The sequence below is a fragment of the Amphiura filiformis genome, chromosome 20 (assembly GCF_039555335.1).
Source record: "Amphiura filiformis chromosome 20, Afil_fr2py, whole genome shotgun sequence".
NCBI classification, from domain to species: Eukaryota; Metazoa; Echinodermata; class Ophiuroidea; order Amphilepidida; family Amphiuridae; genus Amphiura; species Amphiura filiformis.
In genome coordinates this window covers 13,261,357-13,289,013 of record NC_092647.1, presented here as the reverse complement: position 1 = coordinate 13,289,013, position 27,657 = coordinate 13,261,357, and the positions used below count along the sequence as shown (strand labels likewise).

General features: G+C 36.6%; 2 protein-coding genes across 2 annotated transcripts in view; both read right to left on the bottom strand.

Annotated features, from left to right (window-relative positions):
- LOC140142124 (uncharacterized) overlaps positions 1 to 16,301 on the bottom strand; it is a 38,181-nt gene extending 21,880 nt beyond the window's left edge. Inside the window, exons 1-3 of the mRNA XM_072164090.1 lie at positions 16,276 to 16,301; positions 13,822 to 14,616; positions 11,373 to 11,399 (exon numbers count right to left, since the gene is read on the bottom strand). Coding sequence (XP_072020191.1) covers positions 11,373 to 11,399; positions 13,822 to 14,616; positions 16,276 to 16,301 — 848 coding nt within the window. The remainder of the gene's footprint in view (positions 1 to 11,372; positions 11,400 to 13,821; positions 14,617 to 16,275) is intronic.
- Positions 16,302 to 25,064: 8,763 nt separating this feature from the next.
- The window catches only part of LOC140142597 (uncharacterized), an 18,216-nt gene continuing 15,623 nt past the window's right edge, over positions 25,065 to 27,657 (bottom strand). Inside the window, exon 2 of the mRNA XM_072164593.1 lies at positions 25,065 to 26,900. Coding sequence (XP_072020694.1) covers positions 25,635 to 26,324 — 690 coding nt within the window. The 5' untranslated portion in view covers positions 26,325 to 26,900 and the 3' untranslated portion in view covers positions 25,065 to 25,634. The remainder of the gene's footprint in view (positions 26,901 to 27,657) is intronic.

Below are 27,657 nucleotides of genomic sequence, written 5' to 3'. Positions count from 1 at the left end.
AACCCCTGTTAGGTCATGCTCTCCTCCGACCCTTCTAACCTGGGTTACTCATTTAGTGCACTGCAGGTAATTGTGATGTTGTCCAGGCCCTAGCTAGAACCCGGCCTACACCGGATAGGGTAGAGATTTTGACACTTGATTTGGGTTATTGGACCTTTGAGGTTAAAGAATCACGGAGGTGCTTTTGCGAAAGCGGCTGCGAATTCGAGAGTTCCAAGATGGCCGCCGGCGGCCATTTTGAAAATTTTAAATTTTAGTTTTCACTCAATATTCATGTGTAATACATCATTCTATAGGTTTTTGCATACAAGGAATCAATTTCTGACATTATTTTTATGATTGAAGGTCAGTATAACATGTTTACATTCAAAATGGCCGCCGAATGGTTGCCAAAAGATGGGGTTTTCATTAAAATGCATTTAGAATTCAATATTTTAACTTATTTGATGTTAAAAATAACCATGGGATGCTGATATTATGGTGACAACAAAGCATAAGTCGTCTATGTCATTTCTATCATCTCCTGGATATGTTTAAAAATCAAAATGGCCGCCAAAATAGTCTTTTTTCATTCAAATGTGTTACAGGAGTATTATAAAGTACCAGATTTACAATGAAATGGTGCCAAACATTGTGTTATTTTGTATTCAAAGTATCCCTCTGGTAAAGGGGTAACAATATGACATCGGCATCAATTAATATTATCTCATATGGGCATGTAAACATTCAAAATGGCCGCCAAAATGGCTGCAAAACATGATTTTTTCATTAAAATGGTATTTAAAACAGCATTTTAATAGATGTTGTGTTAAATATTTCCATGGAACGCTGATATAATGTTAAAGGGATATTTCTATCCCAATTTCTTCCTGCTCATGTGTTTTTACATTCATAAAATAATCTTAAATCCTAAATTTTATGCAAATCGGACATTCCGTTGGCGAATTATGGACTATAACATACCGTATATTTCAATGGTCCATAGGATTGTGTGTTATACTTTCGTTGGCGACAGAATAAAATTCAAAATCGAACATGTTGGCCGGTTTCTCTGGAAAGGGAATATATTTGCAAGATTCCTCTTGCACATGATCATTATGCACCTAGTATATAAGGGGTCCCGTTGGTATGAGCATGCCGGCAGAATCATTTTACGACAGAATGTTAACCATATGCCATGAAGCTGAAAAAATGACATCTCCTGTAAAAACTGGTATCTTGAAAGTTGGTGTAACAGTCATTTAAAAGAATATAATATACTCTTTTAAATGACTGTTACACCAACATCCAAAATATTATTTTGGTGGCCAAGTTGAATTTTAAACATGCCCAATTACCCATAAGTCCATGCTGTTTTCCTATTACTGCTATGCTATAATGATTATGTGGGAAAATACTCTCCTTTTATGGCACCATCCCTTGAAAACCAGATACCTAGTGTCGCTGTAACAGATTTTGATGAAAAATAATATTTTGGTGGCCATTTTGGGAGTCACTTTTATTTCTTTGAACTTACCCATGGGATAATTTTGAATGACATATTTTACGTTACCCTTCTGCCACAAAGATATTTTTGGATCTCGAAGAAAGCACTCATGTGGCACCATTTCCTTAAAAAATCAGATACATTACATGTTGTTGAGACATAATATTAATTATCAATTTAAAAACTACTTGCATGGTCATTTTGGAGAAAAAAAGAAAGGAAAGAAAGCACTATTGTTGCACATAGTACATTATGTAAATTGTAAGTTGCTGGAAGGTATGGGTCTTGCTTAAAATGCCATATAGTTGAAAGCTTTCCATCCTGTTTCTGTTTTGCGGAATTTGATGGAAAACAAAAAATAGACTATGGGGCAGGTTGGCCCACTTGTGCTGGGGCAGGTTGCCCCATTGTGTTTATGGGCAAGAGTTATGCATACTTTCTCCATTTTCACCCATTTTGTGTCAAATGAAGCAAAATACAATTTACACACCAACACTAGTCAGTTCCATGGATAAAATTGTTCAAAGGCGGAGTATAGTACAAAAAAATCTATATTGTTGTCCTATTTGAGCACTTTTTGACTGGAAATAGCAATATTTCAATATCATATTTCTTTATAATTGGGAATTTGTACATAAAAAGTAATTCATCACTCAGAATAGTTAATAAAAAAAAAAAAAGTCAATTACAATTGTTATCCACAGCCTTTCAGTTTTTCGTTATGGGTTTTATAAGATGATTGGTTAACGTTATTTCCTTGATTTTAGCTATTTCCTCAAGAATGACCCATGATGGCGCAAAATGAATTTTATTTTTTGATTATCTTGGAACTATGATAGGTGATATCTTACCGCAGTTGTAACTTTAGAATGTTTTATTGGAAAGAAATATGGCAATAACACACGGTTGTGCATAGAGGGCCAACCTGCCCCGTTTGGTGGGCCAACCTGCCCCGGCCTGGTTAATTTTCTTTTCGCTCTCTCCTACAACTACTATAACTTTTGTATAAGTCACAGAGCCATATAAATTTGTTAGCATTTACCTAGAGTAAACAGCTCTCAAGTATCAAATTGAGAGCCTCCTAACCCACAAACTGAGCTCTCCAGATAAGTGGGGAAAAAGGGGCCAACCTGCCCCGGTCTCCTTACTAGGTGCATAATGATCATGTGCAAAAGGAATCTTGCAAATTTATCTTATAAATTTATAATTTATATCTAGAGAAACGGGCCGAAATGTTCGATTTTGAATTTCATTCTGTCGACAACGAAAGTATCACACACAATCCTATGGACCATTGAAATATATGTTATAGCCCATAATTCGCCAACTGAATGTCCGATTTGCATGAAAATTTGGGTTTAGGTTTCTTTCATGAATGTAAAAACACATGAGCAGGAAGAAATTTGGATAGAAATACTCCTTTAACATTATATCAGCGTTCAATGAAAATATTTAACACAACATCTATTAAAATGCTGTTTTAAATATCATTTTAATGAAAAAATCATGTTTTTGCAGCCATTTTGGCGGCCATTTTGAATGTTTACATGCCCATGAGATCATATTAATTGATGCTGATGTCATATTGTTACCCCTTTACCAGAGAGATACTTTGAATACAAAAGAACACAATGTTTGGCACCATTTCATTGTAAATCTGGTACTTCATAATACTCCTGTAACACATTTTAATGAAAAAAGACGATTTTGGCGGCCATTTTGGCAGCCATTTTGATTTTTAAACATATCCAGGAGATGATAGAAATGACATAGACAACTGACCATAATATCAGCAACCCATGGTTATTTTTAACATCAAATAAGTTAAAATATTGAATTATAAATACATTTTAATGAAAACCCCATCTTTTGGCAACCATTTGGCGGCCATTTTGAATGTAAACATGTTATACTGACCTTCAATCATAAAAATAATGTCAGAAATTGATTCCTTGTATGCAAAAACCTATAGAATGATGTATTACACATGAATATTGAGTGAAAACTAAAATTTAAAATTTTCAAAATGGCCGCCGGCGGCCATCTTGGATTTCTCGAATTCGCAGCCGCTTTCGCAAAAGCACCTCTGTGATTCGTTAACCTCAAAGGTCCAATAACCCAAATCAAGTGTCAAAATCTCTACCCTATCCGGTGTAGGCCGGGTTCTAGCTAGGGCCAGGACTTGAGCGTGTTTATAGTGAGCCAGATTATCCGGTATTTAGCGTATAAGTACATCTTATACGGTATTGGTCGCCACTATAAACAGACCAATAGCGCTATTTGCCGCACATATTATACGGAACTGATATCCTTCGAAATCGATGGATATTGCAGTATATTCATTCCGTATACGGTCACTATAAACAGACAAGGATTAACGATACCGTTATTCAAGGAAGTGGAGTAGGGTCATATAACTCTCCGAGCTCAAATTTGTCACTGTAATAACAAATCAGCTACAAATATGGTACGGTACTGTAGCAATAATGTTAAAAAGTAGGCCGGTATCGTTTCGACGGCACACTATTTGAAACTGGCACCATATTTGTGTCTCCCACATTGCATTGCGGTGACCTCGAACACGCTGAGTTCAACCACCTCGGATTCAGAATAGCGCTATTGGTCGCCACTATAAACAGCCGAGATAACGGATATGTCACATTCCAGCCTAATCCCATATGCGTATAAAGATACCGTATAAATACCGTACACCACTATAAACACGCTCTATGGTGATTCAACCAAAGAACTAGTACTCCACAACTGAGCTATGGATTGCTGAATAGGCCTAAGTATAATGAACTACCTGTATGCTACTAGCCATACTGGTACTACATGTTGCCCTCTGACTGCAGTCAGAGAGCATCAGTCCCCATTATGCCAATATGTTTGTATATAAATGTATATATATGAATGCATGTGGTGTTACTATGCTATAGAACATTTGGCTCAGAGGTCACAGCTAGGATATCAATTTAAAGTAAATGATTTGGTACATGAAGATCAATCAAAACTAATTATGAACTTGTGACGGCCAGATTTAGTGACCTTCTCTGTCAAACATTGCACAGATTCTCATGTTGAGTATCTGTGATTTTTGTGAGTGAGAATGTTTCACTGGCAAATGCTTAATCAATACTTAATTATTTTGATAAAAGTAAGCCTATATCAAACAGTCTAAGTGGAATAACTTGCATGATGGGAGCAGGAGTAGGTTCCTTCTAATGGTTCCTTCTAATTCAGTCTGTGATGAGAACAACAATGCAATTCAAATCATAGATGTTTGAGAAGTGTGACCTCAGACCAGCCAGCCAGCTAGCCAAGTTCATGAATTAGTGGCCATGGCCATTCACCGGTCAACTTTCATATTGCAACATCATCCCTATATGTCAAAAAATAACTTCATAGGCTACAGAACAGCTGTAGGAATAATTGTCATCGGGACTTGAATGAGGTTAATATTCCACCCATTCCCTGGGTAAAGTCAAGCTCTACTGAATATAGTTTTATGAATTTTGTCATGGGGAGTGAGGTTAGTTTTTTAGTAGCCTGCAGATCCATTAGATACTCTGCATTATCCTGTAAAATAATTTTAATGAGGACGAAGCAAATGCATTTGGCTACTTCGTTTCAAAGTAGCCAATTTGGGTTCAAAGAACAAGGTCTAAACTGAATGTATATCACCCAGGGCTGAAGCCTGGGTGAAACAGGGCTGAAGCCTGGGTGAAAAAATACTAAAATGCAGTTAAGAACAAAATTAAAATATTGGCCTAAACATTTTGAAAGTACCTACCAATATTATATATTAAAGCATAATTTTGTAATTAAAAAATTGTATATTTAAAATATAAATTCTATTTGGGAAATAAGTGGCTGTATGGAAAGATTATACTGCAATTTCGCAGTATACTTATAATGCTATAAATATGCGCTAAATACCGGATAATCTGGTTCACTGTAAACACTCATACGGACTGAATTACAACTCAAGTATTGTTGTTTGATCCTAACACAAAGTAGCATTTTTCACTCATATAAACACAAATAAAGCCGATATCTAAGTAATTGCAATTGTTTTGCTTTGAAAGTTTGTATTCATGTGACCCTAACTTCCATTGAGAAACGCCGGACCGTTGAGCGGACGCTTTCCGCAACATTATATGTTAAACAACATAATTTAGAAAATAGAGCCAGTTGGAAACGAAGAGTTTACTCACTTGGAAATAAACGAATGATGACTATGAGCTACAACTGATTATGCAATTCACTCTTCTTTATTCCGATACTCAAATCGTATAGGCCTAGGCCTAATGTTCCAAGGTTTCCGTGTGAATTCACCTTCTCCAGACCGACGCGTGACGCATATAGAAAGTACTTGGTTGGGAGTTGAAGACAGTTAATCTGGGTGCCAGTCAGGAAGTCGAAGCAGATGGCCGGTGATCTTGTTGCTTGTATAAATAAAGGCTAGGCTGGTTTCTTGGTACATGTACCATTCGCAACTGCATTGCCTAGTTCGACTAATCAGTCCCAGAACAAAATATTAATTTCTGACCGTGTTCTGGGTCTGAACTGTTTCCATATGAAATCTTGATGGCAAATTGGACAAAAGAAGCACATGGTTCTACTTGACAGCTTTTTAATCTATTCATATTACGTGAATCACGCTATTGTGCACCATCCTTCTGATATTTGAGAGTTTGGACAAGCGGAACGGTCTTTTGTCTACCTCTCTGTTTGTAAACAGACGAGGAGGTCAAAATTGTCATCCTCGCCGAATAGGAAAGACAGCGTAATAGCAAGGGGGTGACACTAAATTCACGGTTGTTCTATTACAGTTCGGGGGCACTGCTAATTCAAAGACGTCTCTGATATCAAAGACTCTTCAGTGCCGAGTCACCTGACAGTATCATAATTCAAAGACGTCTCATAAATCACACACTCCCTAGTCTCAAAACCCAACTGGCGCAACGGGAATAATTTTGCGAGTAGGCCTAATCAGCATGATCAGGGTTGTAGCTAGCCCAAGTGCCTGCTAGCTCCTGCTTATTTTACTATCCAATTTACGAATTAAATCGCGGGCTCGGGATACACTCTTTCTAGTGAACGTGAGAAATCGGAGAATGCTAAAAAAATGTTGCTCTTTTTCATAATTGAGCTTAAATGCTGCAGAATAACTTTGCTCCCTCGACGACATTTTGCAGACTTTCAATTCTCCGGACACATCAAAACTGTTTATTGGTTATTTTCGGAGCATATATTTTTTTACAGATTTCCAACTGAGCCGCGAATTTTAGTTTAAGGCTTATATGAACACTCGTGCTCAATAATTCCTTCAATTCAGCCTAAGTTTAGGCTTTTCTGTTTTGCTTGAGGGGGATGTGCTATAATAGGCCTATAGTCATTATCTATGAAAGATAGGCCTATAATTCCTACATAACAAATTTCCTGCGGACCTGACTTCTGCATGAGTATGAACCTGCTCAATTAGGCCTATATGGATAAATGCAAGTTATCCTTTTCTTTTTTGACGGAGAAGGGTGCCTGAGGGGATGAAAGAAGTTGGAGAATTATTTTCAAAAAGTTATGAAAGGCACAATAAAGTCATTTGGTGTAAAAGTTTACACTTATTATTCGTATTATTTTGGGCATAACAGATTTCAACGGACCCGACTTGTGAGGGGAATATTATCCTCAAACTAAAAGCCAATTGGTGCATCATTTTGCATTAGGCCCCTATTATTAACTTATTTTTCCGACCATCATGATTAAGCATAGCCTATAGGCCATATAACCATGTCATGATAATGCATAATATGTATTTTAGAATGGATTTCCAGTGGATGCGACTTCCCGTCACAAATTTCAAGCATGAACATAATTATGATGCGCAATGACTCAGAACGTACTCTTCCTCGTTTCTTCTTGTTTTCTTCCTTGTTTTCTTTCCACTTTTCCCCCTTTCGTTTGCCTAAAAATCCCCGGATATTGAAATGAGCCTGGGTGGCTGTGGCAAAACAAAATTTTCAACCCAGTTTTGCTAATATTTTGTCCTGATTTTTGTAACATTTTCGTTCCGGTATTGGCAGTTATTTTATATATGTTTTCAGTTGTCGGGTTATTTCTTTCAATTTTTGGGAAATCAGACCGAACAAGTAGACCTTTTTCTTTTCCCTCCCTTTTCCGCCCTTCAATTTTTGTAGGGGGCACTATACTGCCCCACTGGCTATGCCCAGGCCCGTATGCAGAGTGGGCCGTGCGGTGGGGCAAAAGTCCTAATTTACGACCGTAGTGAGCAAAAAAATATGTTTTTATGCTTTTTAGTCAAAAAAGGTCCAAAGTTTGTGAAGAAGGTCCACTTTTTACAAAATCGCCCCCTGGAAAAAAAAAAAAAGAAACACTTTTTCAAAATCAGCACCCCGCAAAAAAAAAAAATAACACGAGAATAATTTAACACCCACTAGTTTAGGGACCGTTCACAGACACTTGTTAGGGGGGCCTGATGCAAAAAAATTCACCACTCCCTAGGTAGTGGGAACGCGCCTGGTTTACCTTTGATATCTTTGATGAAATAAATAAATAACATCAACAACAACATCACAAAGCAATTATTTGTGAATCGCTCCCCTTCCCCCTCTTTGACTGCCCAAAAATTCATTGTTCCCTCCTTTTTTGCCTTGCCAAAATATTCACTCCCCCCATGACTTGGGATTTTTTGTTACTTCAAAACGTTGGATATGGCTCGATTTTGCCAATCTAAGTGTTTCTGGGACCATTTGTCAGAATTTGCACAGATAGATATGATGTTTGCACAGGCAGATATTTGCTAAACATAGGAAAGCATATTCCGATACAGTCACCTTCTTTCCGATGTGCTGCATCTAGCCCCAAACTGTAAAAAAAGCACGACGTATGTGATATCACAGACCCCCGTATGTGAAATCACTGACCCGTCTTTGATATCAGAGACGTAGTTGAATTAGCAGTGCCCCCGAACTGATTAGTAACGCAAAACCTATGAAAAATTCCGCTGGTTTACTACCTAGAAAGTGAGGCCAGTTATATCGATCCCGATCCGTTATGAATAATTCATGTTCGACCCCTTGGATCATGTTAATTGATATTGGCAAATAACAACGTTGTTAGTTTTGCGAACTTTGCCTGTTAAGAGTATCGCGCGCCCCAATACATCTGGGCACAAATCAGGCGAAAACGATCTAGTTTAATGAAAATTTGGCTATTCCAGAAAATAGGTGCACACCCCCTATCTATAGAGGAGTACATTTTCAATCAAAGAAATGTCCGGATTTCCAAGTTTGCTTTCTGAAAACGACTGGATTTCCAGTTGCCAATGTTACTGGAAAAAGCTTGGAAATCCAATCAAATGAAGGAAAAATCACGGACATGTTGAAAATGAGCTCTCATATTGAGGATTTCTGGTTTTAAACTATTTTTCTGCCGGATTTTTTTTGCCTTTGGGCACTTTAAAAGTCTGGATTTCCAACAGTCACGACTGGACAAAAGTCCGGATATCCGAACTCCTCTATAGGGGTGTGCATCTATTTTCTGGAATAGCCCAATGGTGGACGGGTATTCCTATCAGGCACCACACAGTGTCATCGCCCGATATCTTCATGGCAGAAATCGCCATGGTAGTTTGAATCCACCGCCACCATGGCCACACATAGCCATTTTATATCGACCTGTTTAATAGTTTTGTGTCGCATCATGGGCCGAAGGACATCTGACTAAGGCTACTGACAATAGCCGCGATTAGCCCGGTTACTGTCCTCGCTGTGTGCATGGAAATAGCCAACTGGTACACGAAATATACTACTGTCTGTTCAATTAGCTTAGATTCTTGAATTTTTAAGATATTTGAAAAAATACAAAATTGCGGTCAAAGTCATCAAAGCAAAGTGTTAGCACAGCCTTAGACCTAACGTGATTTATACTTTTCAAATTCTAAAGTTCAATTTAAAACCCCATTTCTTTTCAATTTTGGTCTTTTCCCGCGATATTTTCAAAACAAGCCGTAGAACGTCGGGTACCATAAACTTTTTTGAATCAATCCATTTAGAGCAATGGGGACGCCGGACGATAAGTCACAATGCGCTGAGATAGTATTTATTCGACCATCCGCATCATATCAAGAATTGTCCAGCAAAATAGCTATATTTGTCAGTAGGCCTATTTCAGATTTGTGTTGAAATCCTACTGTTGAAACATTACCTTATTATTTATGAACTACATGTAAGTTTTCTAAAATAGACCAAGCTTATATAAATACATGCCTTGCGTATTTATTTATTTATTTATTTATTTATTTATTTATTTATTTATTTATCTATTTATTTATTTATTTATTTATTTATTTATTTATTTATTTATTTATTTATTTATTCATTTATTTATTTATTTACTTTGCGAATTTATTTTGCGAATGGATCTGAGAAGGTGTAGGCATTTAGGCCTATTATAAAACTACACATTTATTTTCAATTTAATAGTTATTTCGTTTTGTTTGTTGAATACAAACTATGAGAAGGACAAAAGAACTTTTGTACAAGAAAATATTATTCAAAATAATCAGGTTACAGAAAGCAATTTTTGAAAAGTCACTGTATCTGAAAATGTCAAGCGAATGCTGATATTCTTGGGAAGGAATGATGGTATTAAACAAAACTCAATTTACATTGTAAACCAGTTGAAATAAGATGGAAAAAAATGTTTAGGAAAAGATAATGCTCAGAATAATGTTATGCATAAAACGTAATCGCGCCATATAATTTCGTGTAACAAAAACCGGTGGACCATCATCACCTATAGAACCTATCCAATAACCGGAACGGTATAACAATAGAGGCCCTGCATCATTTCCAAACAAAGGATTTGAACCGGTGTCCTTCACCGTAGTTATGGCGGAGTGCAGTTCATTCAATCAAATGTTGTCATCAACCTATTTGATCGTAGTGCAGGGTAATGTGTGTGAGACGAACTGTCACGGTAGATTGCAATCATGCTTTTGTTGAATGCATTTGAGTAGTCCGCCATATTTACGGGATGATACGTCACATGCAAGGCCTCTATTGAAATGACAGGGCAGATTGGTGAACAGGTTGTTTTGCTATATTGGATAGGGTCTATGCCCTAAGTTGAGAATGGACCGTCCCACTCGATTTGTAAAAAGGTCGCGAACCCTTTGGGTGGACCCAAGTAACTGCCTAAAATGAGGCAAAATTGAAAAGAAATCGTGTTTTAAATTGAACTTGGGAATTTGAAAAGTATAAATCACGTTGGGTCTAAGGCTGTGCTAACACTTTTCTTTGATGACTTTGGCAGCATTTTTTTATTTTTTCAAATATCTTAAAAATTCAAGAATCTAAGCTAATTGAACAGACAGTAGCTTATTACCTATACAGAAAGGTGATTATCAGCCTTCACTCAGCAATTTGATGGCCAGTTTGTCACTTCTAAAACTGGACCTTCGTCTATTCAATTGCTTGTAACTTTACTTCTTGAGGTCACATTGGATTCAATGTGGTGTCAAAATGTGCAGGATTAGAGAGTGCATCTATTAAAAACAAATGTCCCCCCCCCCCCCCAATATTGTTCAGTTTTGAAATTGTGATTATTTTTCCAAGTGTAAGGATACTTTATCGGCGCATTATGTACAGCTCCTGTATAGGTTTCTGTTACCTCCTCATGCAACAGATCATGTTTGATGACAGGCTTTCCACATCACTTGGCACATGTTTGCAGTGACATAAGCACAGGGAGGCAAGGGGCATCCTGTGAGATGCTGGTCGGCCTGATAATTCAGATTGTTAGGTTTTTATACTTTGTAGACCATATTTGAAAATTTCCATCACCTATTTATAGGATGTACCGTTCTTGAGTTATTATAGGTTTTCCCGTCCAATTTCAAACTTTGGGCGTTCAGTTTAGTATAAGTTTCATTCCTTTTCGCGCGAAATTGAATGAACGCTTACATTCTCGATTTCAATTTAGCAAATGTTCAATCTATTTCATTAATACGCATTCAAAATTCTAAATAGTGCACCCAATTTCGCACATTGTGCAGCAAATTTCGCAAATTGTGCAGCCAAATTCACGTGGCCTTGAATTCAGGGCCTATTTGGAAATACAAATTCATATATGGAAAAATGTTTAATCGAATTCGCAAAGTGCAGAATCAAATCGTAAATATTTTACAATGGTTCAAATATAAAAATGCTATTTATCGTGTTTATATTGAACATTAGATAGGCCTACATGTATCGTCAACATAATTCAAACAAGCACGTTGCTATATTAATTGTGAAGGGGAAAAATATTTTTAAGTAATGTTTAAAATTGCCGTATGCATAGCCCTAGTAAAAAGAAAATGAATTATAACTAATTATAATATTCAAAAGCATTTTTCCCGGTTTAGTTCAGAAACCATAAAGTGATGTATGTCCCATAGTTCAATCAAGCTCAGTGTAGTTAAAAAAATCATAATTATAAAAATATAATGAAACTCTTCCTTTACGTTAATGCTACTTCTTCTTATATAGGTCTTTTTTAAATATTCGTATTTCAATTGTATACTAATATGTAGGCCTATCGTATGACTAAAAACTGAATGAACACAGTCAAACCAACATCCAGAAATTAGCTAAGCATATCCTTCACATCACAACCTGTTTAATTAGACCCATTTCGTGTCCATTTCATTGTGTGAAAATCTGTACTATATATAGCCCTATAGTATAACATTTTATATATTAATTTTTATTGGGGGGGGGGGGAGCACCGACCATGAATGGGGCACCGGGTCTGATTTGGGGGCACAAGCCGTTTTCCGACCATTTTCCTGTGGGATTTTCAAAAATTTCAGATCGATTGGGGGCATGTGCCACCCCCGTGCCCCTATGACGCTACGCCACTGGATTAACTGACATGTTAAAGTGTTAATATTTCTAACACCCGAACGTGTTAAGCGATGTTTTAAACATATTTTAATGCGTTCGTGTGTTTAAAACATGTTACATTCGTATTTGCTAGCATTAATGTGTTTATAAATGAACACTGCATGTCAGACTGTACCTAAAGTATACTTCTCATTACAAGCATTACCCATTCAAACATTTGTGTGTTTATTCTGTGTTACATAGGGCTACTCACTTTTTTTCTTCTGCAACGTAGACGTAGGGCCTACAGGCCTGATCAGTATACTTGAAATGCGCATAGTTTCAAATTGAATTTCTTTTCGCTAATTACATTGTCAATGCATAAAATTGTAAAATAGGATTAACAACGTTTCGCAGTCCCCCGTGCATCTTGGGCGAAATTGATTGCATATTTCTTTAAATTAGACGTCTAATGGTGAAATTGAAACATTCGAGAACGAAATTGAATTCACAATAATGAATTGTTCTGATCATACATTAATAATTTGATTGAACTAAAATGAAATCGATTGCTCATAATGCGAAAAAAGAAATCGGGATTCGTTGCGATCATTCAATCTTGCGCGAAAACGAATGACACTTTTATTAAATCAAACGCACAAGTTGCGAAATTGACCAGGAAAACCTATACTAAAAAGGTCAAAGGTCAAGCAAAGGGACAAAATTTTAAATTTGCCCAGATCTTGATGAAAATGGTGCCAAAATCTTCGTTTTGATAATGTTCTTATATAATGCTATGCTATAGTTCGGGCCCGTACACATTAACACATTAATGAGGGCTCGTGGAATTTTAGATTTGCGGGCTCAAATGGCCCTTGACAATTGACATAAAGCCATATTATAACATTTTCATACAAAATAGATTAGCATTTCAGCGTCCAGCACGCCGTGTACGTAATGTGTGTTATGAACATCGTTTATGCGTTCGACAAATAATTCCATCGTAATAATAAAACGCCGGCTCCGGCGTTTTATTCAAAATCTCGGATTTTGACAAAACTACAGCACGTAGAGTCTTAATTTTTGCAGGGTATATTGGTTTAAGTACAATATAATCGTGTAAACAAATGAATTTTAAAGAATCAGTGAGGGCGTCCTCCTCAGCAAATGTTATAATATGGCTTTAAGGTTTATCCAACGCTGACTGTCAGTATCTCTGTGCTTTTTCTTTGGCATAAGTGCACTTATTGGCATCATTACTGTCAGTAACACTTCACTTCGGCAGGAATTCGGTCGCGTCTTTTCGCGTTACCTTGTGAATCATCAATGCACAATCTACACAAACAGGTTTCTGCTTTGTGAGGTGTGAACTCGTTCGTTTTTTGTCAAAATACCAGACGTGTGAAGCCTTTGTTGCAAAACTTACGTTTATACAGCTTCTATTTGGTATGAATTCGCTCATGTGTTTTCAAGTTACTTATCTGTGCAAAAGCTTTACTGCCGTATTGGCAAATATAAGGTTTCTCTTTCGTATGGATTCGTTCGTGTGTTTTCAAGTCACCTGACTTTATGAAGCCTTTACTGCAGTATCGACATTTATATGGCTTCTCTTTGGTATGGATTCGTTCATGTCTTTTCAAGTTACCAGACTGTGTGAAGCCTTTGTTGCAGTATTGACATATGTAAGGCTTCTCTTTGGTATGTATTCCTTCATGTGATTTCAAGTTACTTGACTGTGTGAAGCCTTTATTACAGTATTGACAAATGTAAGGCTTTTCTTTGGTATGGATTCGTTCGTGTGTTTTCAAGTGACTAGACGTCGTAAAGCCTTTGTTGCAGTATTGACATTTATATGGCTTCTCTTTCGTATGAATTCGCTCGTGTGTTTTCAAGGCAGAAGGTTGTGTGAAGCCTTTATTACAGTATTGACATTTGTAAGGTTTCTCTTTGGTATGGATTCGTTTTTCCAAGCTAGTTGATTGTGTGAAGCCTTTATCATTGTCATTTCCACCCGTGCATTGTTCATTAATATAAACGTGAAGCAATGATAATTTCAAACAATCATCTCTTCTGCTATCATCGCCGACGTTTTTCTTTCTGCTTGGAATGGGTATCAGCTTCTTCTTATAGTCATACCAGTATGCACGAATCCACAGCTCATGATGACGTAGATGACGCAGATATCCATGATTATTATTAAAGAACCTTCGTCTGCAATAATGTAGATCTCGTTGAGTTCTACCAGAAAAACAACATATATGATGCCCTGCGAATGCTCGACAAAGTGTTTGTGGACCAAAGAATGGAAAAAAGGCTATTGGCACCGGATTTTGTATAGAATGAGCGGGGAAATATCCATTGGTATATAAACCTATTTAAAACCATGGACATGATGGAAGGCAGACCATGGTCAGACACATGAACCCTCAGACCCCTCTGTGGCCAAAACCAGCATGCTCAGTGCATGCATGGATAGAATGACATCCAAGAATGATTTGGAAATACTTCAGAAAAAACATTTATCTATAAGCAATATAGGCCTATATATAATCCGTAGCATTTCTAGTCAATTGGGTATTTAAAGGTTTCATGTTCAATTTCAAGCAAAAGTAAAGTAATTTTAAAAAAGGAAGAAAGAAGAGGAAAAAGGCAGAAGCCTTGAATCAAGGCTACAATGAGAGAGTTATCATGGGGACTTCAGTTGAGATTGCCCGAGTACCGACTGTGAACTCAGGTAGCACAGTGGTAAAGCTCTGGACCGGTAATCCAGCGTCCGGGGTTCAATCCACGCTGAGTCCTGATTTATCTCTCTCAATATTTTCATATGCCAGTTTGCTCGAGCCCCAATCACGCCAAGTTTTTAAAACATTAGAAAAAGTTACAGGATATCTCCCATTCAGCCGAATGTAATAATCACACAGCCAATTGTACGTATCCACTCCTTTCGTAAACCGTATCTTGATAAACAAATGCATTTAGGCCAAAATATGTGATGCGATCAAGCAAAATCAGTCGGAACTCGGAAATCTTAAATTTTCAGTTTCTTATAGGCTACTAAATAGCATTTACAAAGCTGCTTTTGCAGTAAAACTCATTGAAATTGGACAACCAGTTCCAAAGATATTAGCAATTAAAGTGTTTCCAAAACAACAGGAAACAAAAGGAAATATTAGCTTTGTTTGGCTATATCTCAAAATCAATATTGCCGAGTTCCGACTGATTTTGCTTGATAGCGTCACATATCACAATTAACATGATTATATTGATTTGAATATCGTCAGCCTGCTACGCTAATTGCCTAAGTCATCTTTTTTGTTGTAAATTTGAGAACAAAGAATCAAAATGTGGTTGCTGAAATTTAGAAAATATGGGTCATTTTCATAGGCGTAGATCCGGGGGGATGGGGATAAATCCTCCAATATTTTGCTTGGGGATGTTCCATACAATCATCCCCCCCCCCATGTTGACGCCTGCATATGGGAGGCTGACCAAATTAACCTCATATTTGGCCCTTTTAGCCCACGAAGTCCCAATTTTATTATAACTTTGCACCATATTTTTTATCAGTTTTTTAGGTTCAAAATGGCAAAATTTTTCGCGAGCTTCGCGCGCATTTGTAACGAACCGTATTCTGTCGCGAAAAGTTGCTTGATTCACTGTACTTTATGATAATTTTTTCCAACCCCATTCCCCCAATATCAAAAAGAAATCTACGCCACTGGTCATTTTTTGAATGAAAATCCTAATAATACATGTAAGTACCCTTTTCTTTCAAAATGACCATTAGAAATGGGTAAGCACATCCCCGTCAAAGCCAAATCTGAGTACCATCACCCGGTGGTTAATCAATATAATTTAGATAAGAGCCACAATCAATGAAACTAATAGTTGGCACACCTTGACAATATATTGGAATTCTCCATTGCCGCTCTGATAGTTCAGTGAAATTAGTATAACTATGTTTGATGAGAAGTACAAACCTTCTCCTTTCCCCTTCCCTCCACCCTTCCCACTTCAATCAATGCTGGGGTGACTGTGGAGCCCAATGGAAAAAGTGCTTTCAGTAACATTGAACTGGGGGGGGAGAGGGATGGCGATTTACATTTATAGTATGCCAGTACAGAGTGTGCCAACATTAATTTCCTTGGTTGCAGTTCATTCAGTTTAAACGAAGAGTTTACTCACTTGGAAATAAACGAATGATGACTATGAGCTGCAACTGATTATGCAATCCACTCTTCTTTATTCCGATACTCAAATCGTTTGTATAATGTTCCCAGGTTCTGTGTTCTCTATACTGCTTCGACTACACTGGTGCGTGACGCATACAAAGTATTGGACCTTGAAGAGAGCACCAATGGGCGAAGTAGAATAATGATGATCACCGCTTCATATAACTTAAGAAATGCGGGTGACGCATAAAAAGTATTGGAACTTGAAGACAGCACCAATGGGCGAAGTAGAATAATGATGATTGTTGCTAAAAGAAATTCTTGTTTCTTGATTTCTTATACCGTGTATGGTATAACTGATGCTCATCTTATAATCATAACCGACGTGACCAAAGGTCAAGTACTATAAAAGGAGCAAAACCTTTACGCACACAACTTTATTGATTCATTTTAGTTTATCGAATATGTTAAGGGGTGGGGTATGAACGTTTGGACAGTATTTATTGTGGGACATTAGAGCACATCAGATCGAATTGCATTCTGAATACGAAGAATGTCCTTCTGATATCAAATAATTTTGATTTTTTGAAATTCGCAATGTAATACACTTTTTATGGCAAATGATTAAAAATTGATATTTTTGATATTTAACAGTACTCGAATTAAACTTTATAAATCTGATGATTTATACTTAAAGTGTTGGGATGAAAAGCCGACGATCAATTGAAAATTTTGACCTTTCGCATTGAAGATATGGATTTTCCCCCAAAACACAAAAAATTAGGTCTTTTGGGGGAAAAATCCATATCTTCAATATGAAAGTTCAAAATTTTCAATTGATCGTCGGCTTTTCCTCCCAGCTACATACACTTTAAGAATATGTCAATCGTTATTCTTAATATATCAATATACAGGGGAAAGAAGAATTACGCATCGCACACTAGTACATTTAAACATGAATTTACAAATGGAAACATAACATGCATAGGCAGATATACCAGCGAAAAAACTCCAGACATACCTGCCTGTGCTGGGGACTTGAACCCCAGACCTCTCGCTTGTCGGGCGAGCGCTCTTACCACTGAGCTACACAGACTGTCCCTGATAAACAGGACTCAAGTCTGGTACTTATGGATATGAGCATAGTCAAGGGTGAACAGTACAAACAACACATTACATACCAGTGTACGAGATCAATTAATGATGCTTACCCGCCAGCCTAATAATATAATAAAGAAAGAAAGACTCTTGATTTGACAGTTCCCAGCTCCTATTTACCGGTACACCGTCAGCTTTCATAAGACCCATCATCTCCAAATTATTCCGGGGGAGGGGTATATATACCCACCAAAATTGATGATGTGGTCCCCAGACAAGTTTTGTATCCATTTTCTAACTAGATATTGCGTATTCAAATCATTTTCAATAATGAAAAGAGCTGAAAAGGTCAGATATAATTTTCTCGCATAATTGCGTAATGTTACGTGTGAAATTAAGGCTCGTAACCGTTTACGGCTTAAATTACGGTCTTCTTAGGATATTTTCACATCAAAAGGGCATTTCGTGATCAGCCTCATCCCCCCACTTTTCCCAAAAAAGTTGAGATTTTATACCACTGGAAACCTCTGGCTACATAATGTTTATGTGCAAAAAATTCCTTGCAGATTAATATCGTCACAGAACGAAATTACAACAGTGGCCCATGGAGCAGTGTAATACGTACACATAATCATGCATAACTCGCAAACGCAATATCGGAATCAACTGAAATTTTGGAATAAGCTTTTTTTCTGGATATTTACTGAAAAATGTCATAAAAAGAGCATGCTGCATGGGATCACGAAATCCTCGTTTAATTATAGACGCGGTATTGGTCGAAGCAGCTAAAAAATCTTCATTGTCTAAATCAATATATTATTGAAAGATAACACTTTGATGTTTTGCAAAAGTTCATTCTACAAATCATAATAGTTTGAAAACGTGCTTGTTTTATTGTTGTTAATGAGTTATGTACGTTTTACAAAAGCGTTGTTTTTTCAGCCCTCTTTACAACATGACTCACGAACCACAGGACCTACAAAGGTATATCTGTGATATTTGAATTCTTCTACGCACTCGTTATGATCAATTCAATTTTGCCAAAGCTCACTATACCATTCGCAAGATGCTGTGAACTACCAAATCGCAATAGTTTAAAATAGTTGCTAACCTTAAGGGCTGGGGTATGAACGTTTGGACAGTATTTATTGTGGGACATTAGAGCACATCAGACATATCGAATTGCATTCTGAATACGAAGAATGTCATTCTGATATCAAATAATTTTGATTTTTGAAATTCGCAATTTAATACACATTTTATGGCAAATCATTAAAATTTATATTTTTGATATTTAACAGTACTTGAAGTAAACTTTATAAATCTGATGATTTATACTTAAAGTGTATGTAGGTGGGATGAAAAGCCGACGATCAATTGAAAATTTTGACCTTTCGTATTGAAGATATGGATTTTTCCCCAAAACACCAAAAAAATTTAGGTCGTTTTGGGAAAAAATCCATATCTTCAATATGAAAGGTCAAAATTTTCAATTGACCGTCGGCTTTTCCTCCTGCTACATACACTTTAAAATATGTCATTAGATATAATTTACTTCGAGTACTGTTATATATCAAAAATTTGAAAAATATCAAATTTTTATAATTTGTCATAAAATTTGTATTATATTGTGATTTTCAAAAATGAAAATTATTTGATATCAGAAAGACATGCTTCGTATTCAGAATGCAATTCGATAGGTGTGAGGTGCTCTCATGTCCCACAAAAATACTGTCGAAACGCAATAAACGCTCATTTTAGATCCCTTAAGGCTACAATTTTATGTGACAATGTGAAAGTGACATAATTATAAGCGGAATAATGAAGAGTGTGTTCAAATGGATATTATTAAAAAGTGGATGTTTAGTTATAGGTATGCCTATAGGTAAAATTACCTATTTTATTTCGGTGACCAAAGGTTTGAGGTAGTCAGCAATCACACCTAGCTTAAAGTTTGAAATAACATTCAGTGGTATGCGAAGATGTAATTTAAACATTATAGGCCTATACACTAGAGGTTATCCGTGTTCTATAAGTTGCATATCCTATCAGCGACTGCTATACCTTGTTTAGGAATTTCAAAAGAAGTACCTGCATGTGCAACCATGACTGCTTCAAAATAGCCCGCCATGCAGGTAACACCGAGGTCGTGCATTGAATTGGTTTGAATGAGGAATACTACGGCAATCAGCGCCTTTTGTTAGAAGTCACGCATGAGTAAAGTGGATAACCTCTATTCCCGGGATTATTCACTTAGGCTGAGTTCACATAGAGCGTGTTTATAGTGAATATACCGCGGTAATTCCCTCGCTTTGCACCACTGAGGACCCGGTTCAAACCCCGGCGCGGCCCAAGGACTCATGTGCACTTGGTTTATCCCGATTCCATGCTCGCTCTCGCAGGTTTTCTCCGGGATCTCCGGTTTCCTCCTGTATCGCAAAAATCGGGATTAGTTGTTTGGTTATCAAAAACTTCCTTCACCCAATGGTCACATTGCATTCAATGAGGGGTCATAATGTGCAGAATTAGATAGTGCATCTATTTAAAAAAAATGAATTTACCCACATATGGTTTAGTTTTAAAATTTGAACGGTATACGCTGCACTAAAATCGAACACGCACGATTCCCACTTATTCCCACTATTATTTTTTTCTTGCCCCCCCCTCAGTTTTGAGGCAAGTCCCGCCCCCAAATTACGTAAATTTCCACTTTTTGCGGTAATTTCGCGCAAAATTTGTCGAAATTCACTTTGCCTCCCCCATGCCCCCGAAAATAAATTCCTGGTGCCGCCACTGCTAATGCTGATTCGTCAGTGGTTTATGTCTTATCTGGAAACATTGTCCAATCACTTTTCGTTAAGGGTACCCGAGGTATTGTTGGTCGAAGCAGCCAAAAATTCCCTTTTCATTATCTAAATCAATATATTATGATAAGGATAATGAACTGAGTGCAATGCATTAGTCAAGATAATCGCACGCGCCGTGGAGTTATTGCATTTAGCTCGAGAGCCGATAGGCTCGAGAGATAAATGCAATAACTCCATGGCAAGTGCAATTATCTTGACGAATGCATTTGCACGTGTACATTATCCGTCATACACTTTGAGTGTATTAAAACAATAGGCAATATTAATTGCTGCATTCATTATATTAGTTTTAATATTAGGGAAAATATCTTACATTTTAAAAACACCGTCAGGTCATTGACCAGCTAGGTAAAATTTAACTGGTAAAGAAAATCAATCCCTGTATAAGTTAACTTATAGTGAGCCAGATTATGCGGTATTTAGCTGGACTGCCACGCAGTCTATATTTGTTTATGTTTTACTAACCATTGCAAATCTAGACTACGCGGTAGTTTAGCTAAATAACGGAAAGATTGTCTCACTATAAACACGCTCAATGGTATCGATTGCGCCATACGTCATACTTTAGTAACTTATTCACGCATGGTTTGTAACCAATTGACTTTATGAACACAGAGAGCACTGAACCAGTTCACTGGAAACGATCAATTTAGATGTCCGACTAGTAGGCCTACTACAAGTACGGTGAATTGAGATGAGAAAAAAACATATCAACTGGACTTTATAGCTCTATAATTTGAACTTTAAAAAATCTACTTATATTAAAACACACGACATTGGGATTTTACAATTTGTTCAGTATTATAAAGCATGATCATGATATTATGCGCTAGTGTGTTTTTCCAGGCCCGGCCATGTTATTTTAGATATAGGCCTACATGTATTTCATTTATAAAATGCTGAATTTTTTGCAATAGTGTCATCTTGTGTAATTATGATCCACCTGTTTTTGGCCCTTTTTAATTAATAGAAGCTCGATTATTCTCATTTGATGTTTGATTTATTTGAGGTCATTAATCATAATTTATGACAATGATATTTGCAAAATAGAACACCGTTTGTAACTATACCATTTCAACACCACAGAATGTATATTCGTACTTTTTTGATGGTATATATACCGAACAGACAATTATATAGTTATGTGACCTCTGTGTCGAAAGCGCCACCTAACTCTACTATATAGTTGTGTGAAAGTAGTATTTCTAGTATTTGAGCGTGCACGTATTATCTAGAATCTATTGTTTAGCGTGCGGGTTTTAGATAATGCATTGTTTAGCGTGCAGGTTTATATAATTTGGGCTATGAAGGGTAGTTCGCAAAAATAATGCACGGGAGAAGAATACATAACGATGAATAGAAACGGGCACTAGAAGTGTATTGAAAAATAACACGTAGATGTTTTGCAAAAGTGCATTCTACAAAATCATAATACTTTAAAAATTTGCTTGATTTATTGTTGTTAATGAGTTATGTACGGATTACAAAAGAATTGTTGTTACAGCCCTCTTTACAACATGACTCAAGAACCTCAGGACCTACAAAAGTATATCTGTGAGCGTGTTTATAGTGGGAGCAGATGTGCGGTACATTGCGGTACAATTTCTACCCGGTTAGAGATTATCCGGATACTTGCCCACTATAAACACTAGCAGTATATGTATGTACGGTATATCGATATCCTTCTAAATCGAAGGATATTGTGGCGAGATATTCCCACTATAAACACACCAGTATAAATTGTGTGCGGTATTACCGGAAGTAGAAGCTTTTTCATGATGCGTAGGATGCGCGCAGCTCATTCGGAACGATTATCACACCCAAGAGTTATCAAAACAGAAGCATGTTCACCGCCATGATCATATTGTTGAATGGGCTGTTTATAGCTCGCGCCACAATCTTTACACATTCCCCGTGTGACCTCGGGGTCATTGCAAATGTACGATAATGTTAATTGGTATATAATTTGCGCGGTAACTGTGTCTCACTATAAACAGCAAGGGTATCGGTATATATACAAGGATTATCGTGTACGGTATACTCAAAATGCGGTATATTCACTATATACAATTCTACGCTCGCTATGAATTGATCAATGTAATTTTTGCCAAAGCTCATAATGGTATTTGCAACGCACCGCTCAGTCCGACACGCCTCTATAGTCCGACACGCCGCTACTCTGATTACTCAAATTCCCTATACTTAGGGGCTGAGACTAGTCAGCTTAGGGGTGCGTCAGTAAAAAAATAAAAACACTGCACTAGTCCAAGCTAGTCCGAAAATGGAAACCACTGCAACAGTCCGAGTCCAAAATACACTAATTCGATCTAATCCGAAAGTCGGCGTGTCGGACTGGCAGAGTGTATTTTAGATTCGGACTAGCGGCATGCCGAACTAGCGGAGTGTCGGACTAGCGACGTGTCGGACTATAACGCCTTGTACCCGTATACTTATGGGTATGGCATCCCAGCAAACACAAAAACGTTTTAAAAACGTTTTAAGTAAGTTATATTTTGGCTTTTGGTTTAGGTAAAAACGTTTTAATAACATTAAAATGTCGGGTTATATAAAGGTCATGATAACGTTTTAAAACGTTTTGTATGAAAACACACTACAACAATATTTTTAAATGTTTTCAAAAATGTTATTGTAAACTATTTTTGCAAAACATTTTTGCCAAATATTGTGTCAATACTTAAATGACATTATGTTAAAATGTTTGAACCCAGCAAACACAGAAATGTTTTTAAAATGTTTTATTCAAAACCTTTTAATAACATTTAAATGTCGGGTTGTATAAAGGTCATGAAAACGTTTTTAAAACGTTATCGAAAATATTTTGAGCAAACATTTTTCGCAAAATATTTTTTCAACCCCAAAATAACATTCTGTTTAGAATGTTTTGTATCTAGTTTTCAAGAATGTTTTTGGAATGTTATTAAAACGTTTTATACCCTTTATATAACCCGACATTTAAACGTTTTCTGTAAAACATTTTTGTTTGCTGAGCAGTAGATTATCAAAAAATGTTTTTAAAGGTTATGAAAACGTTTTATACTCTTAATATACCCTTTATATAACCCGACATTTAAACGTTTTCTGACAACCTTTTGCGAATGATGTCGAAAACGTTTTGTGTTTGCTGGGATGGTGTTATTTGTATGGGTTAGTTCATCATGTCTGTTTAAGCCTCCTGATTGTGTGAAGCCTTCATTGCAGTATTAACATTTATATGGCTTCTCTTTTGTGTGAATTCGTTCATGTGATTTCAAGTGACTAGACCAGTCTATAATATCGAATTGATTAATTCGAATTAAACAATTCATTGATGTTAGCACTGGGTAGTAGCCATTACTGCCAGTAGACAGGAAGTCTAGAAAGTTGACCTCAACGCTGCAGGTGGTCTTCCTGTGCTTTTGAATGGGACAGCAGTAACCTTGGCCAATTTTTAGACCAAAATTTTGGATTTTTCAGATTTTTTTCTAAGTTTGTGAGAGCATAGCAAGACTATCCGTCGATGGATTTTTATTTCCGTCGGTAAATATTTTTTAAATTAAGTTTTTCATAACATCTTAAAGAAGCAGAGACCCCTGCTGTATAATAAATTAGCTAGGTAAGTTTTGAGTAACCTTGGTGAAAATTATCAAAAAAGTTCCTATTCTTTTGTGTGTGTACGGTCCATCACCTGTCACTTGATAGTCTTGTAACATGTCTAATGGTGCTGCCCATGGCCACTCGATGAATTGTTTAATTCGAATTAATCAATTCGATATTATAGACTGTAGACGTAGTGAAGCCTTTAGTACAGTATAAGGCTTCTCTTTGGCATAGATTCGCTCATGTTTTTTCAAGTTACCTATAGTCTCCAAATCCTTTACTGCAGGCTTGACATTTATATGGCTTATCTTTGGCATAGATTTGTTCATGTGATTTCAAGTTACTTGGCCGTGTGAAGCTTTTCTTACAATATTGAGATTTATAATCATGGCGTCTCTTTCGTGTAAATTCGTTCATGTCTTTTCAAGTTACCTATATGTACAAATCCTTTACTGCAATATTGGCAAATATAAGGTTTTTCATTAGTATGTGTACGTTCATGTGGTTTCAATTCCCAAGACCGTTTGAAGCCTTTATTACAATATTGACATTTATATGGCTTCTCTTTCATATGAATTCGTTCATGTAATTTCAAGTGACTAGACGTTGTGAAGTCTTTATTACAGAATTGGCAAATATAAGGCTTCTCTTTGGAATGGATTCGTTCATGTGTTTTCAAGTTATTAGACCGTGTGAAGCCTTTATTACAGTATTGACATTAGTAAGGCTTCTCTTCAGTATGGATTCGTGCATGTTTTTTCAAATTACTTGACGGTGTGAAGCTTTTGTTGCAGTATTGGCATTTATATGGCTCATACTGCAGTTACTGTCCGTTTTCCTATACACAATACACAGTGCTCTTTCCCATTGACGCGTGACCTCTACAAATAGCCCTACGTTAAAAGAATGGGGATATGACTAGTTAACGTCGCTGTGTGAAAAATAACCGGCCAATATTAAAAGTACTCTTCTAAAGTTCTAGAAAATATAGTTTTGTAACATGTCCTAAATTTTTAGCTAATTTAGGTGTTTGGAGAGGGTCGTACTTTTGTGTTTTAGGAAGGATATATAAACGACAGATAACACCAAAAATATGAAGAAATTATTTCCAAACCGTGTTAAGTCAACAATCATTATGTTGCTCATTTTCAAGAATGCTGGTTTACAAAAAGCACGCCATTGTCTCATTTCGTGAACAAAAGTACACATACCATTGTTTCCTTTCGTTTCCTTTATAATCGGTTACCCAACTGAAGCTATAATACGCAAACTTTATTGCGATATCGCACATGAAAACAGTCACATGTGCACAGCCAGAGAAGATCCGATTTAATCAGTTGAGCTGTTTCAATGAGTGTTATCTTGGTTTAATAGCTTTTAATGGGGTTAAGTCCTGCAAAGGTCGAGATGAATTCTACTGTAGACATGACTGCATCATGTCCTCTTTCGTATGAATTCGCTCATGTGATTTCAAATTACCTGCGACTACAAAACCTTTACTGCAGTATTGACATTTATAAGGCTAATCTTTGGTATGAATTCGTTCATGTCTTTTCAAGTTACCTGACTGTGTGAAGCCTTTATTACAGTATTGACATATGTAAGGCTTCTCTTTCGTATGAATTCGTTCATGTATATTCAAGTAAGATGACTGCGTGAAGCCTTTATTGCAATACTGACATATGTAAGGCTTCTCTTTGGTATGGATTCGTTCATGTCTTTTCAAGTCACCTGACTGTGTGAAGCCTTTATTACAGTATCGACATTTATAATGCTTCTCTTTCGTATGAATTCGTGCATGTGTTTTCAAGTCACCTAACAGTGTGAAGCCTTTATTACAGTATTGACATCTATAAGGCTTCTCTTTTGTATGAGTTCCTTCATGTCTTATCAAGTGACTAGACTGTGTGAAGCTTTTAATACAGTATTGACATTTGTAAGGCGTCTCTTTGGTATGGGTTCGTTCATGTGCTTTCAAGCTACCTGACTCCGTGAAGCCTTTATTACAGTATTGACATATGTAGGGCTTCTCTTTCGTATGAATTCGTTCATGTGTTTTCAAGGCACCTGACTGTGTGAAGCCCTTATTACAGTATTGACATTTATATGGCTTCTCTTTCGTATGAATTCGTGCATGTTTTTTCAAGTCACCTGACCGTGTGAAGCCTTTATTGCAGTATTGGCATTTATAAGGCTTCTCTGTGGTATGCATTCGTTCATGTATTTGCAACTTACTTAACACAACGAATCCTTTGTCGCAGTATTGGCATCTATGAAGTGTCTCATTTGTATGGGTTAGTTCATGTCTTTTTAAGCCTCCTGACTGTGTGAAGCCTTTATTGCAGTATTGGCATTTATAAGGCTTCTCTTTTGTATGAATTCGTTCATGCGATTTCAAGTTGCATGACTGTGTGAAATTTGTGTTGCAGTACCGACGTTTGCGAGTCTCTCTTTTCTATGGATTCGTTCATGGTTTTCAAGCTCGTTGACTTTGTAAACCCTTTATTACAGTTATTTCCACCCTTACATTGACCCTTAACATAAATGCCAAGAGATGATGATTTCAAACAATCCCTCCTACTAGCATCGGAGATGTTCATCTTTCTTCTTGGTATCGGTATCATCTTCTTCTTATAGTCATACCAGTATGTACGAATCCACAGCTCATGATGACGCAGATGACGCAGATATCGATGATTATTATTAAAGAACCTTCGTCTGCAATATTTACACACGTGAGGCATCAGGTAATCCCATTCTCGTGGTCTTCTTATTTTTGGAGGCATTCCTGAAACGAATGACAAAGACCAAAACCAATTATGTATAGTATCAATAAAGCAATTTCACAAATCTGAGAGACCGCTATCATAGGTGTGGCACTATTAAAACGGATATTTAAGTGGACTTCTTTTCTGTGTATTTTATTTTATAAATTTCATATGATCATACTAATGATCAACAGAAATAGTACAGAGCTTTTATTTTAACATCTTTAGTTGTTAGCGAAAAGGTCGAAGGTCAACATTATGGCTCAACGGTCAACACAAAAAATCTCCTCCGATTTTGATGAAAATGGTCTCAGAATACACGACTTGTTATAACAATTTAAATAAGGAATAGCTTATAAACATGACATGTTTCGTTACTTATTTTAAACAAAGTGAAACATATCAATACCCATTCAGTTGCGATGTTAAATTAGTAAAAATAGATCTAGATTGTGCAAACTATTCGGATTTGGGTCGCTACAGTTGCGATATCCATCGCTATTACAAGACACAAAAATTTGAGTCCATATTAATTCCTCACATTAGTGTTTACTTCTGAATCGAACATAGGGGCATGGAGAAAAGGCTGAACATAGTAAATTATATTACCTTCATTTAAATATTTATGATAATTTCATCAAAAATTTTTTTCAAGTGATGATATTGTGTAATATAAAAATATAAAATGTCACTATTTTCAGAGAAAATTGTGTTTTTAGACCAAATTGATAGTTTCTTTTCTGGATAGAGGTTGATTTGTCTCGGTTCCAGTCGGTT